This window comes from Colias philodice, chromosome 5, assembly GCF_061535455.1.
Source record: "Colias philodice isolate Cphi_HAF_F1 chromosome 5, ilColPhil1 Martin Lab GWU primary, whole genome shotgun sequence".
Lineage (NCBI taxonomy): Eukaryota > Metazoa > Arthropoda > Insecta > Lepidoptera > Pieridae > Colias > Colias philodice.
This window is the reverse complement of record NC_143090.1, coordinates 6,258,843-6,275,104: the sequence shown is the minus strand read 5'-3', so window position 1 is coordinate 6,275,104 and position 16,262 is coordinate 6,258,843. Positions and strand designations below refer to the sequence as shown.

Below are 16,262 nucleotides of genomic sequence, written 5' to 3'. Positions count from 1 at the left end.
TAAGTTAGTTGTTTATTTTGTAAAATAAAATTGTATCTCATTGGGTATTGTCCTCTAATGGCATGTGATTTTTTTAAATAAATAAATTATAACGCGACAACACAGCCAATATAAAAATGATACCTTTTTCAGTTCGCAAAAAGTACGTAGTTTCGACATAGTATTATAGGTAAACGATACAAAATCGATAAAGCATATGTAATAGGTACGTAGCGTCATTTACTTCAATGCATTACCGACCATTATATTATTTTATGCCCCATAAATTATTTTTTACGACGAAAGTCATGTAGTGACCAACTCACATTTATAAGTACCTATATTTAAATAGGTAAACTTTAACTTAATCAAAAAAATCATCTCAATTTTATTGATAAAAAAATAATAATTTGGCACAGTAATAACCACTCAGCAGCACGTGGTGTGCGCATGCTCACCGCGTGGCCGGCGCTTGCCTCCCCCCACTTCAGACCCTGCTACAAATGTATGGTGGCCTTTATACAATCATGCACAGGCTGCATGATCGGAGCCGGTTCTATAATACAAAGTGCAGACTATGAAGTGATGACTAGGGCATGCAGAACCGAGTCCGGTTCCAAGTTTCTGAAACCCGGTTCCAAATCGAGCTCAGAACCGGGTAGAACCGGGTTACCCGGTTCTTTTATAATACCTCGGAAAAAATACGAAATTAAAAAAAAGTAACTGTAAAAGTACCTGATGGGCCTTTTATTTTACGCGGATTGTGTCTTATTTTATTAAATTAATAAAGAAACAAAATTTCAATACTTCTCTTTATTTATCAGTCTTATAAAAGTACCTTGTTATCATAATATCACAATAAATATAAACTTAAACCTCTGCAAACTGTAAAGCAAAAGACCGGCCAAGTGCGAGTCGAACTCGCGCTCCGAGGGCTCCGAACAAACCTATTTTTTATAATGTTGTAACTTTAAAATTTATGTTTCTAGCAATTTTTGCTTTATCTGTGTTTATAAGACGTTACTTTTACCAAATTTAAAGGCTCTGTGTTCATGAGAAGTACCCTCTAGGTTTTGAGTCCCATGCGAATGTCGAAATTTGCAAAAATTTTCAGCATTTACGGCTGAATCTTTTGATGCGTTGGCTTGTGAGTTTGACTTTTTCACAGCATCAAGGGACCGAAGACTTGAGTATTCGATATAAATTTCAGCTTGATACCAAAAACAAAAACATGACTGGATCATTATATGAAACAGTAAAATCAACAGCTTTTCAAATTCACGACAAATCTAATAAAAATATTTCAGTAGCCTAATTTTTGTCATTTTCGAAGCCAAATTTTTTTTTTGGTAATACGTAGGAAACTTATAGCATCTAAGGTTAGACAACCAATCAGAGCCCCGCTTGAGGCATGGCACGAAAATTCGCGATACACGTGAGTCTGACGTTGCCAGATAGAATAAATTTGTTAAAATAATGCATCAATATATAAATAATACTTTATATTTTAATATTTTGGTCAGAACCGGGAGAACCGGGTTTCATACTATTCAGACCCGGTTCTCAAGATCATCAAAAAACCCGGGTTTACCCGGGTTTTTCGGAACCGGGTAAACCCGGGTGCATGCCCTAGTGATGACGCTTCGTATAAAACACGTAAATGGAAAGGATATTATGTCAATGTTCTATAGGTAACGCTAACTCATTAACATTTTGCATTACACAACTGACAACCATAACATTATTATTACCTACCTGCGAACGAAAAGTAGAGGAGAGAATGTACATTTTAACGCACTGCATAGGTACACTTACGTCATAGATATTTTTATGTAAGTAGTATGAAGTAGAAATACTACTTAGAAATTTTTACAACAATTCATCGCGAGAACTTTCGCTTTACAGTAGCTTACAGTTTTATATTTATATTAATTATATTTACTAGCTGTGCCCGCGACTTCGTCTGCATAGAATAGTGAGTAGTGACTGTATACCTAGTAGTTAGAACTTAATCATCACTACATAGTATAAAACAAAGTCGCTTTCCCTGTCCCTATGTCCCTATTTCCCTATGTCCCTTTGTACGCTTAAATCTTTGAAACTACGCAACGGATTTTGTTGCGGTTTTTTTTAATAGATAGAGTGATTCAAGAGGAAGGTTTATATGTATAATAACATCATCCATTAGAAGTACTGTTATTTTTGAGGTTTCTAATGTGATATCGTAAAAAATTACATTTTTTCCGCTTACATTGCAAACGCAGGCTGAACCCTACGAGTTTTATCAAAATAATGTACTAATTATTATACACATTGAACAGGTCTACAGAAAAGTCCGCGATGGTATATGTCTATCTTTTATGGATAACCCACAATAACTTTTTTTTGTCATTTACTTTTTACGACAAATAATGGCTAATTTTCGAAGCGATTTTAACCAGTACAGCATTAATCCTTAACCAATTAAATACCTTGAATACATTGTTCATTTAATATAGATCTATATGGCCCTTTACACTGTATGATTTAAGTGAATATTTTCGAAGATATTACAGATTTAAAAATTGCGGGACGTAGCGTACCGGTACCGGCCGCCCGGCTATCTCTTTTATACACGTGCGAAGCCGGAGCGGGCCGCTATGTTTTTATATACATACAACGTTCACAGTTTTTCTGTAGTGTATATTTATTATTTAGTATCAGAATTGCACCCGTGCGAAGCCGGGGCGGGTCGCTAGTACACAATAAACACATACTACAATAAACAATTAAATTATAAGCACATAATATTATTATTATAAAAAAATTCATCGCAACGAAGAAAAGTGTATTACTTTATAGAAAAAGGAATACATTTCACAAATATGATTATTAATTTCCTTTTTAACCTACATCAAAAAAAAGGAGTAGGTTATCAATTCGGCTGGTATAGGTATTTTATTTTTTAATTTGTATGTACTGTACACTGTGGTATTTTATGTGTGTGGTATACGACAGGTATGAGGTATCCGATAATCCGACATTGACACGATTGTAATAAATTGTTTATTTTGTATTTTAACAATATCCTATCCTATGCTATCCTACTAATATTATAAATACGAAAGTTTGTGAGGATTGATGTATGTGTATATTTATAATAATGTTTCAAATAATCCATACTAATATTATAAATGCGAAAGTAACTCTGTCTGTCTGTCTACTCAATCACGCCTAAACTACTGAACCAATTTGCATGAAATTTGGTATGGAGACATTTTGATACCCGAGAAAGGACATAGGCTACCTTTTATTGCGAAATATGTACCACGGGCGAAGCCACCACTAGTATGTTATATGTTACTCTTTCACGCAAATAACTGAATCGATTCCAATGAAATTTAGTACACATATGGATGGTAACTTAGATAAAGACATAGGATAGAATAATTTATCCCGGAAATCCGACGGGAACGGTAACTATGCGGGTTTTTCTTTGAAAACGTAGGCGAAGCCGCGGGCGGAATGCTAGTTATAGGTCTACCAGAATCTGGTGGCATATTTATATTTTAAAAATAAAAGATTTTCATGTGGCAACTTTATTTGACAACTATCAAATTGGTTGTCAAATTATTTGTGTTGATGATTAATTTTTAGGATTTTGTCTTCAAAATCTTCGAAATGTCGATAAAAACGCTGCGATCACAAGCAAGAGGTGTTGTTTACAATGTGTATAGAAAAATATTCGATGAAGAAGGGTCAAACACATCACAATTTTCAATTTTAAAGCGCGTGAAAGATTTTATCGCTAAGTTGGACTTACCCGTTTTGATACTTTAAATTAAAAATGTTATAAATAGGTAACTATAATATTGTTTGTTGATTCAAATATAATTTTATGAAAACTTATTATTAAAGTGAAACTTTTATTACACCGTCTCAAACTTTTTGGTCTGTGTAGCGCATGTCGCGTGTGTCGCCGCCCGACCGTCACGCGACATGCGCTACACAAAGCAGTATTCGGAACCGTTCGAACAGTTTCACTTTTACCGTGGTTTCATAAAACCACACAACATTTTTTTTATTATTACAGGAGTTTCCAAATCGGCTATTTGTCAAGTCCAAGGTGTACAAGTCAATTTTATAATGTGTTAATACTTACGAAAATAAACATGATTTTATTTTATTATTTTATAAAAAATTATAAACAATCGTTAAAATATATAGAAAATAAGTTTTGATCTGCATTATCATTATCTACATCAATATTTTCACATGCCATATTCCATACTAATATTATAAATGCGAAAGTAACTCTGTCTGTCTGTCTGTTACTCAATCACGGCTTAACTACTGAACCAATTTGCATGAAATTTGGTATAGAGATATTTTGATAACCGAGAAAGGACATAGGATAGGTTTTATCCCGGAAATCCGACGGGAACGGGTTTTTCTTTGAAAACGCGGGCGAAGCCGCGGGCGGAAAGCTAGTGATATATATATATATTCAAATATAGGTATGTGTAAATACATAATATTACCTATTACCTTTAGAAAAGTAATATATTGTATATTATACATGTAATAAGTACCTACATATTACATCATATTTCGTGGATATCTCATTATTAAATACAGTATTATCCACTTGTGTAATGTGACTAATGATATTGAGGACAAAATAAAAAATACGCAGTATCAAGATCGTTCAGTCCATTTTCCCTAGGGTTGCACACTCAAAATTTTGATTTCCCTAATTGCCATCAGATTCTGGTTTACCTATAGTACTTTATATTTTAATGCAACTCGTGAAATAGATGGACCAAGGTGACACTGCAGGCTGGATAGAACACAGTGGGGATTTGGTCGATAAGAGTCCGATATAACCACGGAAATACCATTGAGTTACCATGTACTACGTACGTAGTACATATTAACTCAATGGGAAATACAGGATTTTTTTTGACCCACGCACGGTATAAAGGAATACGTTAGGTACGTGTTAGGTACAAACAAACATACGGGTGAAGCTAATAAAAGCGATATTTTAATAAATATTTACGTTAATAATAAAAACCATTATTTATTGAGTATTTATTAGCAATAAAACCATTATTTGAATTAAAAAAACATGGAACGATTTTTTCTTTTATGAAAATGGCAACATTAATTAATTTCGTATGATGACGGTGAATGTCAATTAAACAGCGTCAAATTGTTACTGTCAATGTCAAATCAAGCAAAGGCAAATGCACTGTTCTTGTTTATTTTTTAATATTCTTTTAGAATGTTAAATAACTGTGTGCAGAAATAACAACTTATACAGAAAACAATTAAAAGAGAACCTTTACACTGCCGTTAACTTACATACATTATGGCATCACATTTGAGCACTCGAGATAGATTGCTGTCGCTGATTGATGATATAGAACTAATAGCTAAGTAAGTGTTTTGTGTTTTTAAATATACCAATAAAATAAAGCCTATATAATTAGAGACTAAGCAAGGGATTAATCTCATGGTTATTTTATTGAAGTCAGTGAACTCGAACTTGAACTTAGAATAGCAACATTTACAGTTATCTCTGTAATGTTCCATGTTGAACTCTGGAATTACTCTGGAATTGAATTTGTAGGTGATGCGGTTCGTGTAGAGCGACCGATAACGGTCATTAGTTAGAACTGATAGTATTATAACGTTGGTTTTTATTTCAGAGAAATGATAGAAGTAGCAATTGCTCCAAAATCTCAGAAACTCTCAGCGGCTGATCATGCACAGTTAACTGATCTTCTACTTTCTAAAGATCAAGAGTTAAAGAAAACATTAGAATTAGCAGATGAGCAAGCGAAAATTCAACAGAAAATGAATGAATTGAAAGCTGAAGTAGACAATAAGGTTACATTTTTTTATTTGTTATCATAGATGGTAAAACTGTACGTTATAGGGCATGGAGTTGAGAGTCATAAAGTCGTAGTCGTTGTCAAAACAATAAATATACGTATCAAAAACAAGATGAAGTTACTTTCTATCTAAAAAAACTAAAAATCAAAAACTAAAAGTTTCCTCTATGTGAAATTTCAGATTTAGGTTCCATAGGACAATAGCTAACCACAAAAAAATTTACGACTCAACTCCAAGCCCTATAATGTACAGTTTAGCTTGATAGATTTCTTGATACATCTCTTAATTCATTAATATAACATTTAGGATCAAGACATATATCATTTGCAACGGCAACTTAAAGATGCAGAACAAATATTGGCTACATCATTATATCAAGCTAGACAGAAGTTAGCATCAATTGTCAAATCAAGAAAGAGGCCGGTTCCATCAGAAGAATTGATTAAGTTTGCTCATAGGTAAGATTTTCTTTGTGAATTGTTTCACATGCTTTATTGTCCATTAAATATTATTATTAATTACATGGTCACATAAATTTTTCATTTTATTTCTATAGTTAATATGTTTAAAGAAGAGAAAGTTTTTTTTTAATCTGATTACCTAATTGAATCATTTTACTCATACTAAGTATACAAGTTACTAATTGTAATATGTATTAATTAATTGCAGAAAATTCTGTGCTTAATATCAAACTCAAACTCAAACATTTATTTATTCAATTAGACTTCTTCTAGAAGCACTTTTGAAACGTCATTAAGTACATTTTTTTTTTGAACATTTACCACCGATTCGGAAAGCAGTATCTACGGAGAAGAATCGGCAAGAAACTCCATAGTTGCTCTTTTTAATCATGTCAGATTTACAATTTTACAAATTACATAATATGTAATATCATAATATATCTTACCTCTTGCTAAACTATTCATGATTACAGGATAAGTGCATCAAATGCAGTCAGTGCGCCACTGTCCTGGCAACCAGGAGACCCTCGCAGGCCGTACCCAACTGATCTCGAGATGCGACTGGGAATGCTCGGCAGATTATGTGATTTGCCTCTCAACGGCCATGCACCGTCCACTCTAAACGATCTTCATAGAATCACTACAGGAGGAGGTAAGAACCTATCACCTAATTAGTGATTACGAACAAATGTATGTTATGTTAATACTACTATCAGCTTGTTTATTTGTACAGCGTTAAGTGTTGTAGTAATTAGGGTTCTGTTTTGTTTAGATTTTTGTGTTATGTATTGTTTTCCTGTGTGATATTGTAATGTTAGGATTTGATGAATTTTATTTATACTTGGAAGAATACCTCTAAGCTAGCTAGCTTTAAAATTGGGTATTATCTTGCTGTTGGAATAGGCATATCATATTATGTTTAATTCATCAGAAAAATTAAAGATATTAATTTTTGTTTTCAGAATTATTACTTGATAGATCCAATATTGTTTGAAAAATCTTGAATTTAAACTATTTTTAAGATACCACTACAACTTCTTTATTCAGAACAGATAGTTTAATATAAAGCAAGAAGCATTGTTTAGGAGTGAAAAAATATTACACACTAGATTTCCGCCCGCGGATTCGCCCGACCCGCATAGTTCCCGTAACCCCATTGTAATCATCGTTAGTATTTGCGTGAAAGAGTAACAAACATCCGTCCTCATAAACTTTCGCATTTATAATATACTAGCGGTCCGCCCCGGCTTCGCCCGTGGTACATATTTCGCAATTAAAGGTAGCCTATGTTCTTTCTCAGGGTCTAAAGATTATCTGTACCAAATTTCATCAAAATCGATCCAGTAGTTTATGCGTGAAAACCATACATACATACATACCTTTCCTCTTTATAATATTAGTATAGAAGTAGGATTATTCCACAATATATTACTCCTATACCAATATCTATAAATAAAAAATGTATCTTCCAGTGCCTGCGTCAGCCACGAATCAATTCACATGGCATCCGTCAGGCGAGTTACACATGTCAGTGGGCGGCGGGAACTCGGTCGCTATCGACGGACGCGGGAAAGATGCGCCCGCGCAAGAAGACGTTGAAGTTATGTCTACAGACTCGAGCTCGAGCTCCAGCAGCGATTCTCAATAGTTTAGTGTAGTGGAATGGTTATGAATGGAAGAATTTGATGTTTTAGAGTCTAAAATATAAATGTATGCCCAGGTATTGTCTAGAAAAAAAGGTTTTTGGATTTTTTTCTAGTTGTGAGAAGTATTGGTGACATCCACGTCGGTTAAAAATATGATCAGAAAATATTGAGTTGTCATTCAAAAGAGAGGATTCTTATTAGTTTGAAAGTAATTTGCCCGATCAACTTGTACAGTTTAGTAGTTCTATATGTTGTATGAAAACTTCATTCGTGAAAATACCTCAGTAGTAAAGGATACTAAACTTATCAATAATCCTAGTATAAAATATTTGTATATTCCAATCTATTTTTACACGAAGTACTTTCCTAAGCTTGAATAAACACACAAAATAATATAAATAAGTAAATTAACCTATTGTTAAAAAAAACTTATAATTACATTTGCTAATATTTTATAAGTATTTTTAACAATAACTCCATCAAACCTTTGTTAATCAACCGTTCATGTCGTCGAAAATATTCGAGCGTTTATAAATTAATAAAAAAGTATGTATTTATAAATTAATTAGGTATTTGCTTAAGTCGCACCCGTTGATAAGTTGTGTGTATGCGTGTTATTGGATGTTTGTTAAGTGCAGTATGTGTATGTTGATGATACACATGTAGATAGGCGTAATTATGAGAAATAAAACATTTTATATAAACATGTATTTTATTTTACTCAAACATAAAATAATGGTGTAATTTATAAACTACTGGCGAAATTGTATCCTTATTCAATTAATATAATTTTTAATAATTTTTTTTTTAATTTTTACATTACTTCGAAGTTCTAACGATCATTTATCATAGAACAATTAAAATTATTAAAATAATCTGTAATTACTACCAAATGCAAAGGCATTACAGATTGAACTATCTCGCTTACTAGCTATACTTATAAGCCGTGTGGCGTAATATCATAAGCTTTAGCTATACCTACTGCTATAATTTAGCTATAAGTGAGTATACCCACAGGTTTTTTTTTATTGATCAAAAGCAGGAAACGTTAAGGCTGAAGGCTCATTTAAAGGCTGGGTTTTAAATAAGAGCATTCATTTGTAGGTAGCAGAAAATGCATTAACCATTTTCAAATTTTATCGAACATGATGGTTCTATGTTTTGTATAACTTGATTTTAAAAATAAGTGCTCCTATAGGCATTAGCTTTACATTTTACTGACACTGTTTCTATAGCAAAAGGTTGAATTAAAAAGCATTATGACGACAAGAGCGTCGAATATTCGCACGAACGTTACCTGCCTTACATAGAAATGTTCTTGGAAACTGAGCGTTTAACTACATTGTTACATTCGTTACCTAACATAATTTATAGGCTCCCATCGCACACCCTCAATTATAATGTCAAAAATAAAGTATTACTCCCTTTATTTATTCTTACTAATAGGTATAATATTAATGAGTAGGTGAAGCTGTTCATCTGCCTATCTTTTCTTTTAATCTTATTATTATTCACTAGTGTCTTGCTTGAGCTATGCAATGTCTACTATTAAGCTTTGCTTTTCTCGAAAATAGCATAGCTCAAGATACTAGTGGTGGTGAACATAGCTATCTCATGAAGTTGTGGTTGCTATAGTTACCACTATTGTTGATAAACAACTCAAATAAACTCAAAAACAGTCAAATTTGTTTACAATAAAATATTTTTATAAACAAAAATGGGTGAAAGGGCACCAGTTTCTGCGGAGGATACTCTAGTTCGTTATGATAATCCAGTTTTAGTGACCAAACAACCGGAAAAAGCGGTAGGTTATATTTACATCCCAATCATGAATCAGTTTCTAAGGCAGAAAAAAAGACAATTAACATGATCATTAATCAAATTACATTTTTATTTAAATACATTTGCTACAGCAACCGCCAAGTATTAGCACAGCGGCACAGCCATGTGTACCAACAGAAGCCAAACGTGAAACGGAGGAAATTTTAAACGCTATCTTACCTCCTAAAGAATGGGAAGAAGATGGCCAAATATGGACCCAAAAGGTAATCTTAACCAATACTAGGTTCCTACTAGGAATATCCGTATAGTTGCTGACTACAACTATTTTTCTATACTTCCTCGTATTTATTTTTTACATTCTTAGATATCATCGACTCCCGCCACAAGACTCGATGTAATAAATCTACAAGAAATGTTAGACACTCGCTTGCAACAGAGGCAGGCCCGTGAAACCGGCATTTGTCCCGTTCGTAGACAACTCTATACACAATGCTTCGACGAGTTGATACGACAAGTAAGTTTATTGGGGTTTTTGTTTAAGTACGTAAAAATATAAAAATTCTAGATTAGCCAAACAATTTAAATTTTTTAGATATGGTTTGTGATTTCTAGTTAGAATAGGGACGTTTATCATGATACCTACAATTATTTTCATAATCATATGAAATTATATTAAAGCTTATATTATGGAATAAAACTTATTTACTTTTAGGTAACAATAAACTGTGGTGAGAGGGGATTACTGCTGTTGCGTGTGCGTGATGAAGCGAGAATCACTATGGAGGCTTACCAAACCCTGTATTGTAGTTCAATTGCATTCGGAATGCGAAAAGCATTACAGGTTTATTAGTTTTAATTTCTTAAAACATGTTGTTATTATCAATAACAAAAATGTTTTAAATGCATACGCAGCTAAGCACTTGAGATAAACGTAGGTATTCTTAGACATAATGAGTAGGTATGTATGGTCAAAAGTCCTCACTGCGAGGTTTCAAGCACTTAAAAGTAATTTTCCTTCCAGCACTTTTAATTGAATTGCATGTGTACAGTAAAAAGGCAAGTGAATTGCCTTTTTTACCCACTGCAGTTTCACATAGGTAGTTCTCAATATTTTTCTAACCAACTAATCTTAGATGATTGATTGCAGTCTGAACAAGGTAAATCGGATTTAATGGATCAAGTGGCCAAGCTCGAAGCTGAGCGGTCCGCTCTTGAGAAACAATGTACTGAGTTGAAACAGAAAACGGAACAATTAGAGAGACGAGCGGCAGAACTACGTGCCGCGGAAGAAAAGCGTCATCAAGAAGAACTACTTGCTTTGAAGAAGACTAATGCGCAATTGAAGGTACGTCTCCAGTATTACACTGTTAATTTTTAACCTTATTATAGTGGAAATAGAGTAGATTGTTGCAAATGAATTTCTTGCAATGTATTTTATCCATTACACTGTCCTGTGACCTTTTATGATTATTATCGCAAACAATAATTATTATCTTTCGCTAACATTTCGGCGTTTTGAATAATTTCAGACTGTTTAAATAACTGTATGTATATAAGAAAATCATATTACCAAGCTCTCAAGTAAAATAATTGGCACTGGAATAATTTCATATTTTTATTATATTTCAGGCGCAACTGGAAGGCATCATTGCACCAAAGAAGTAGTCAAGATTATTATAATTTATAACTAATAATAAGATATTTAGTTAATTTTAATTATGTTATACCTATTATTATTGTTTCCATTACCTATATTAAATGTTTTACTGGATGTAATGTGTTTTATTCACGTTTATCACCAATTTAAATACAGGGTAAGAGTCAATAAAACAACCAAATAATTTTATTAAAATATATATTAAACCATTTATAGGACAAACATACAATATTTCCATTAGTTTACAATCCACATGTAGCTAAAGAGTCTTAAAAAGATACAAAGGACACACATTCACCACTCTCTCAATCAACACGCGGTACATACTGACATGAGTCTATTAAATAATTTTCCAAAAAACATTTATCAACGGAAATATACAATTTGTTGAGATTTAGTCAATAGACAATAATTATACATTTAAAAAAGACAATACAGCATCGCTAAGTTCAAATGCAAAAATTCTATTTGTATAATTACAATTAAATTGGAATCTATTATCATTATGAATAGAGTTGACATTGTTTAAAATTGCTATTTTACAATAATTAATCAATTAAGAATTAAGGCACCACATACATAATTGTTACAATAAAATTATTAAATTAAAATAATACACCAGTTAAAACACAAATACTGTACGAATGATGACAATACAAAAATAAAAATTATAAACTACGTTAAAGGTACTTAAAAACGATCAAAGTGTCGAACGAATAAGACTGTGATGCCAAATATAGTCTGTCTATCTGATAAAACATGTGACTGATAGTTTGTACCTACACTTAAGTAATCTCGCCTACCGACCCGATGAATCGTTATCGCTCCCAAAGTACACAAGTACTGCATCGGCATTCAGTCCAACAATAAAATCTTGCACGGAATGAAAATATTACAATACGTAAAGTATTCAAAGTATAATATCAAAATAGATACGCATCTCGTACACGAATCTCCGTCGCGAAATAATAGTAAAAAAATAAAACATAATTGTGATAAGAAAATGCACGATTTATAAAAAAAAAGTCGTTGGTGGATTTCTTCGACGGGCCTCTATACATCGGTGGAATTTCTATTTTATTATCACAGTTATAATACAGAAGATGGAAACATTAAAACGTTCGTTGTTCTGAAGAAATCTACAAACGAGTTCGTCGCTCGGATGAAGCGAGTCTGGGCCGCGGATGCTGCGTCTTTCGCGCGTTCTGGCGCTCACGAGGCCGGCCGGGACGTTCGCGCCGTCAACTAATAAATTATTTTTACGCGTTTCTTTAAAAAGAATTTTGCACGACAAAGCAAAATTATGAAAGAAAAATAAAAATATTCTAGTTTCGCGCGTCGGGCGGGCTACTGTTGGTGCGAGTAGGCGGTGAGTCTCTGCGCGGGCCCCACGGGGATGGCGGTGACGTGGCCCGCGCCGCCGTCCAGCAGGGGGTTGACAACCTGCACGATGTCAGGCTGGAGGGAGCTGCCCTCCCCCTCCCCCTCCCCCTCCCCCTCGCCCAGCCCCATCGCACCCGATATCTCCGTGGGCGCCGTCTCACTGCTGGGGCTCGTCGTCAGCTCCAACGATATTATTTTCTCTTGCGTCGTTTCGACCTGGAGAGTTATTACTGGTCAGTGATTGGTATAAAAATAAAAACAGAGAATGAAAGATTCTAGCTGAATAAAAATGTGAAAGTTATCGTTTAATTGATGAATGAATGAACTTTCGGTACGATCAGGTTATGTATCGTTAGAAATGCGTTCGAATGAATTCGACTTTTAATGTTTTCGAATGATTTTCATGCCCCATGTTATGCTTAAATGTAAATAGCTCTCTCTAAAACTAAAAAGCGTCGATCAGGCTAAGCAATTATCGTACTGTGAACCGTATTTCAGTTTTAGCAATGAAGAAATAAAATAAACTGAAGTACGGCTTGGTATTAACTGTATTAAATAAACTCAACGAACCATTACTCCTGTTGTGAAGATTCCATGTCTAGAACCCAGGTATGGTCTGACAAATGCACAACAAACGTTAACATGCCATGCTCAAATATCATGCAATAAACAAATAAATATATACATTTATGTTATATAAACATCAATATAGCTACACTAATTGATCGTTTTCCACCGCCACCTTAACGATCACTTGTGATAATGTGCTGCTATTCTGCTGTATTTACACTTAACTAAACGGTGTTTCAACAGTGTAGAAATTATTTGCGTGTAGGCCCCACTAGTAAAATATATGTCAAAAAGTCAAGTCAGTCCCTAAGGAAGCTAAGCGTCAATCAATATACACACATATGTAACAACATAAAACCACACACGAAACGGCATTGCTTGTGTACAGCGACCTCTAGTATACTTTAGCATTTACAATCGCAGTACCTCTTTCTCAATGACTTTCTCAATGTACTCGACAGTTCGCACTTTGGTCTCGCCGGTAGCGGGACACACGTATTCCTCCGTGCGAAGCGTTATTCTCTCGTCTAATAATTTTTCCTTCTCCTTGACGGCCAGTATCGGCCCCGGTTTTGTACGCAACGCGATACGTGGCAGGGGCCATTTCTATAATTTTTAAAGCCAATGTGACACACACCCCGATTAGACGTACACAATGCGCCAGCTAAGCGACATATACTCCCGACCACAGATACATACGAGTTAAACAATTTGGTTTAGTTTAGTTCATTGTCTCACTGTTTCTAAAGCTATAATTTTTACTCTCAATGTATTGCAGAAATACAGTGTGAAGTAGTGAAGTCACGTATACCATGATACGTGATAAATGCATCACCAGGATATTTGAATGTTAATGACAATGATGTTAAAGACAACAAAACATGTATTAGATAATGGATTAACACATACATTCTAACATAGAAGTGGAATGAACATAAAATTAAAAATAAATAAATCGATCTATAAAATTATATGGATTAATATTAAATTAAAAGTTTGAAATAATTATTATAAAAAACATTTTTTTTTTTGTTATAAATGTTCGTTCCACTGGATAGCTTTAGTTAATGTCAATGGAACAGTCGACACATAATAAAGGTTAAATTTACCTCTGAAGGAGATCTGTCCCTCGGAGGTACTTCTCCTATGATGTCATGCGCCGGGCCCACCATGCTTTTAATTGCTTTTTGTGACTCAATTGCATCCTAAAATGTTAATCATTCAAGCCTCTTTATTCGAAAGCTATTGCCCTCTAATATACTCGAGCAGGAAATGCTTTGTTTTGAATTTCTAAAATATTACCTAATTTGTCAATAGTTTATAGACCCTTATCCTCATTTACCATACAGCTTGATATTTTCACACTTTTCTTAGTGTACCTATCATTATCATATTTAAGGCAACGTTCTACAGAAAAGTGTTTCAACTGACCAATACGTCGAACGTTGATGAAAATTCAGGAGGTAAGGCAGTGTTTAAATTGAAATGTCTGACTCGTGTTGGATGTAAGCACTTCTATAGTGCTCGTGTGTGCGCATCTTCTCGTTTGTGTTTATGTGGGTGTGTCCACCCTTTCCTATGCGTGTATTTGCTGCTTGTCTATGTGTGCGTGTATGTCTATCTCTCTCCCTCTATAGGTGTGTGTGTGTGTGCCTATATCTCTCCCTCTATAGGTGAGTGTGTGTGCCTATCTCTCTCCCTCTATAGGTGTGCGTGTGTGCCTATCTCTCTCCCTCTATAGGTGTGTGCCTATCTCTCTCCCACAATAGGTGTGTGTGTGTGTGTGTGTACCCCGTGCAACAATGACGCACCTGTTCAAGCGAGCGCAGTCTGGCAGCTCGCCAAGCAGCCCGTCGCGCGGCCCGCTCGTGCTCGTCCTCGTGCTCGGACGGCGAGCGAGCTTGCCGCCGCCGTTGAGACTTCGCTGACGGACTCACGCCGCCCAGGGACACGCTGGAAGTGTGTGGATGTTCGTAAAATATACAGTAGATACGAAATAATAATACATATATGTATAATACGAAATAATATGAAAATCTTAACTTTGGATTTCTCAAATAACATGTATTTCTCAAATGTTACATGTCAATAATTTGATACAAAAGCAAGATGCATAGAATAAGTATTCTTCGCTCACGATTTTACTAAAAACCACTACATAATTTTGTTTTCGTGGCCCGCTATGGCATTCTTTCTGATTCCAATTAATTTTCAATTATCTCCTGGACGGTTATATTAAAAAGCAATAGAGACAAAACAGAAACGTAACTATATTATACTTATACTTGGTATTATTTCAAAATTCATTCATTCAATTAATGTTTAATTGATACTACATTTTATCCATTTACTTCAAATACCAGTAAATAGATCATACTACATACACATACTACTAGATATTTAAATGTAATCCATTACCTATGGCCGTTCTCGTAAGGTTCATCGTCGGAATGCTCGCTGTCTCCGCTGTGTCGGTCCTCCCCCGGGGACCAAGACCTGAGCTCGGAGCGAGATAACGACGCCATTTTCCTTTCCTCTTCCTGCTTCAATTTCTCCACCTCATCCGCCGACAGGAATGTGAAAACTTTTTCTGAAATTATAAAATAATTTTAGTACAGACCTGAAAATCATAACTGACATAAAAACAGTATGAATTTGTTTAAAAATATATTTACCTGGTTTAGGTGATGATTTGTGGCTTTCTTCCATTGCGTTTTCGAAAAACTTTTTCTTATCACTGACAGATGCTTTCACAAATTTACCAGATTGAGGTGGGGAAGCCTGAGGAAACGAGGGTTTTAATCAAAATATAAAACAATAAAAACGAACTACAAATAAGTGACAATGTTGAAATAATGGTAAGAAGCATATGATATATACAAAAAATGAGATCCCGTCACCAGG

General features: G+C 34.4%; 3 protein-coding genes and 1 long non-coding RNA gene across 15 annotated transcripts in view; 3 read left to right on the top strand and 1 right to left on the bottom strand.

The window, feature by feature from the left end:
* The window catches only part of LOC149488470 (uncharacterized), a 129,270-nt gene that overhangs the window by 20,530 nt on the left and 92,478 nt on the right, over positions 1–16,262 (top strand). The window lies entirely within an intron of this gene.
* On the top strand, positions 1,794–8,670 carry MED4 (mediator complex subunit 4). Of its 2 annotated transcripts, none has more exons than XM_089695605.1 (5): positions 1,794–1,954; positions 5,673–5,853; positions 6,166–6,317; positions 6,794–6,972; positions 7,793–8,670. In XM_089695605.1, the coding sequence occupies exons 2-5, from the start codon at positions 5,677–5,679 to the stop codon at positions 7,966–7,968; spliced, it is 684 nt and encodes a 227-aa protein (XP_089551731.1). In that variant the 5' UTR covers positions 1,794–1,954; positions 5,673–5,676; the 3' UTR covers positions 7,969–8,670. The 2 variants fall into 2 exon arrangements, with proteins under 2 accessions (XP_089551731.1, XP_089551730.1); XM_089695604.1 differs by lacking the exon at positions 1,794–1,954 and adding an exon at positions 5,169–5,400.
* Positions 9,562–11,513, top strand: Dnali1 (Putative inner dynein arm light chain, axonemal Dnali1). Its single transcript, XM_089695239.1, has 6 exons — positions 9,562–9,770; positions 9,880–10,011; positions 10,113–10,262; positions 10,461–10,589; positions 10,896–11,093; positions 11,378–11,513. The coding sequence occupies exons 1-6, from the start codon at positions 9,684–9,686 to the stop codon at positions 11,411–11,413; spliced, it is 732 nt and encodes a 243-aa protein (XP_089551365.1). The 5' UTR covers positions 9,562–9,683; the 3' UTR covers positions 11,414–11,513.
* The window catches only part of scrib (scribble planar cell polarity protein), a 79,818-nt gene continuing 75,142 nt past the window's right edge, over positions 11,587–16,262 (bottom strand). For 9 of the 11 annotated variants that reach the window (XM_089695634.1, XM_089695635.1, XM_089695625.1 and 6 more), the window contains 6 exons: positions 16,034–16,139; positions 15,777–15,948; positions 15,170–15,311; positions 14,468–14,563; positions 13,785–13,964; positions 11,587–13,004 (listed from right to left, as the gene is read on the bottom strand). In XM_089695634.1, the coding sequence (XP_089551760.1) occupies positions 12,753–13,004; positions 13,785–13,964; positions 14,468–14,563; positions 15,170–15,311; positions 15,777–15,948; positions 16,034–16,139 (948 nt within the window). In that variant the 3' untranslated portion in view covers positions 11,587–12,752. The remainder of the gene's footprint in view (positions 13,005–13,784; positions 13,965–14,467; positions 14,564–15,169; positions 15,312–15,776; positions 15,949–16,033; positions 16,140–16,262) is intronic. The other 2 variants (XM_089695632.1, XM_089695633.1) reach the window with 2 other exon arrangements.

Bases quoted from the DNA above. Each gene is read 5' to 3' on its own strand.
- MED4 (XM_089695604.1), top strand. From the start codon at position 5,333: ATGGCATCACATTTGAGCACTCGAGATAGATTGCTGTCGCTGATTGAT. The intron at 5,401-5,672 runs GTAAGTGTTTTG...TTTTTATTTCAG, and splicing joins GATATAGAACTAATAGCTAA to AGAAATGATAGAAGTAGCAA. The intron at 6,318-6,793 runs GTAAGATTTTCT...TCATGATTACAG, and splicing joins TTGATTAAGTTTGCTCATAG to GATAAGTGCATCAAATGCAG.
- Dnali1 (XM_089695239.1), top strand. From the start codon at position 9,684: ATGGGTGAAAGGGCACCAGTTTCTGCGGAGGATACTCTAGTTCGTTAT. The intron at 10,263-10,460 runs GTAAGTTTATTG...ATTTACTTTTAG, and splicing joins TCGACGAGTTGATACGACAA to GTAACAATAAACTGTGGTGA. The intron at 11,094-11,377 runs GTACGTCTCCAG...ATTATATTTCAG, and splicing joins AGACTAATGCGCAATTGAAG to GCGCAACTGGAAGGCATCAT.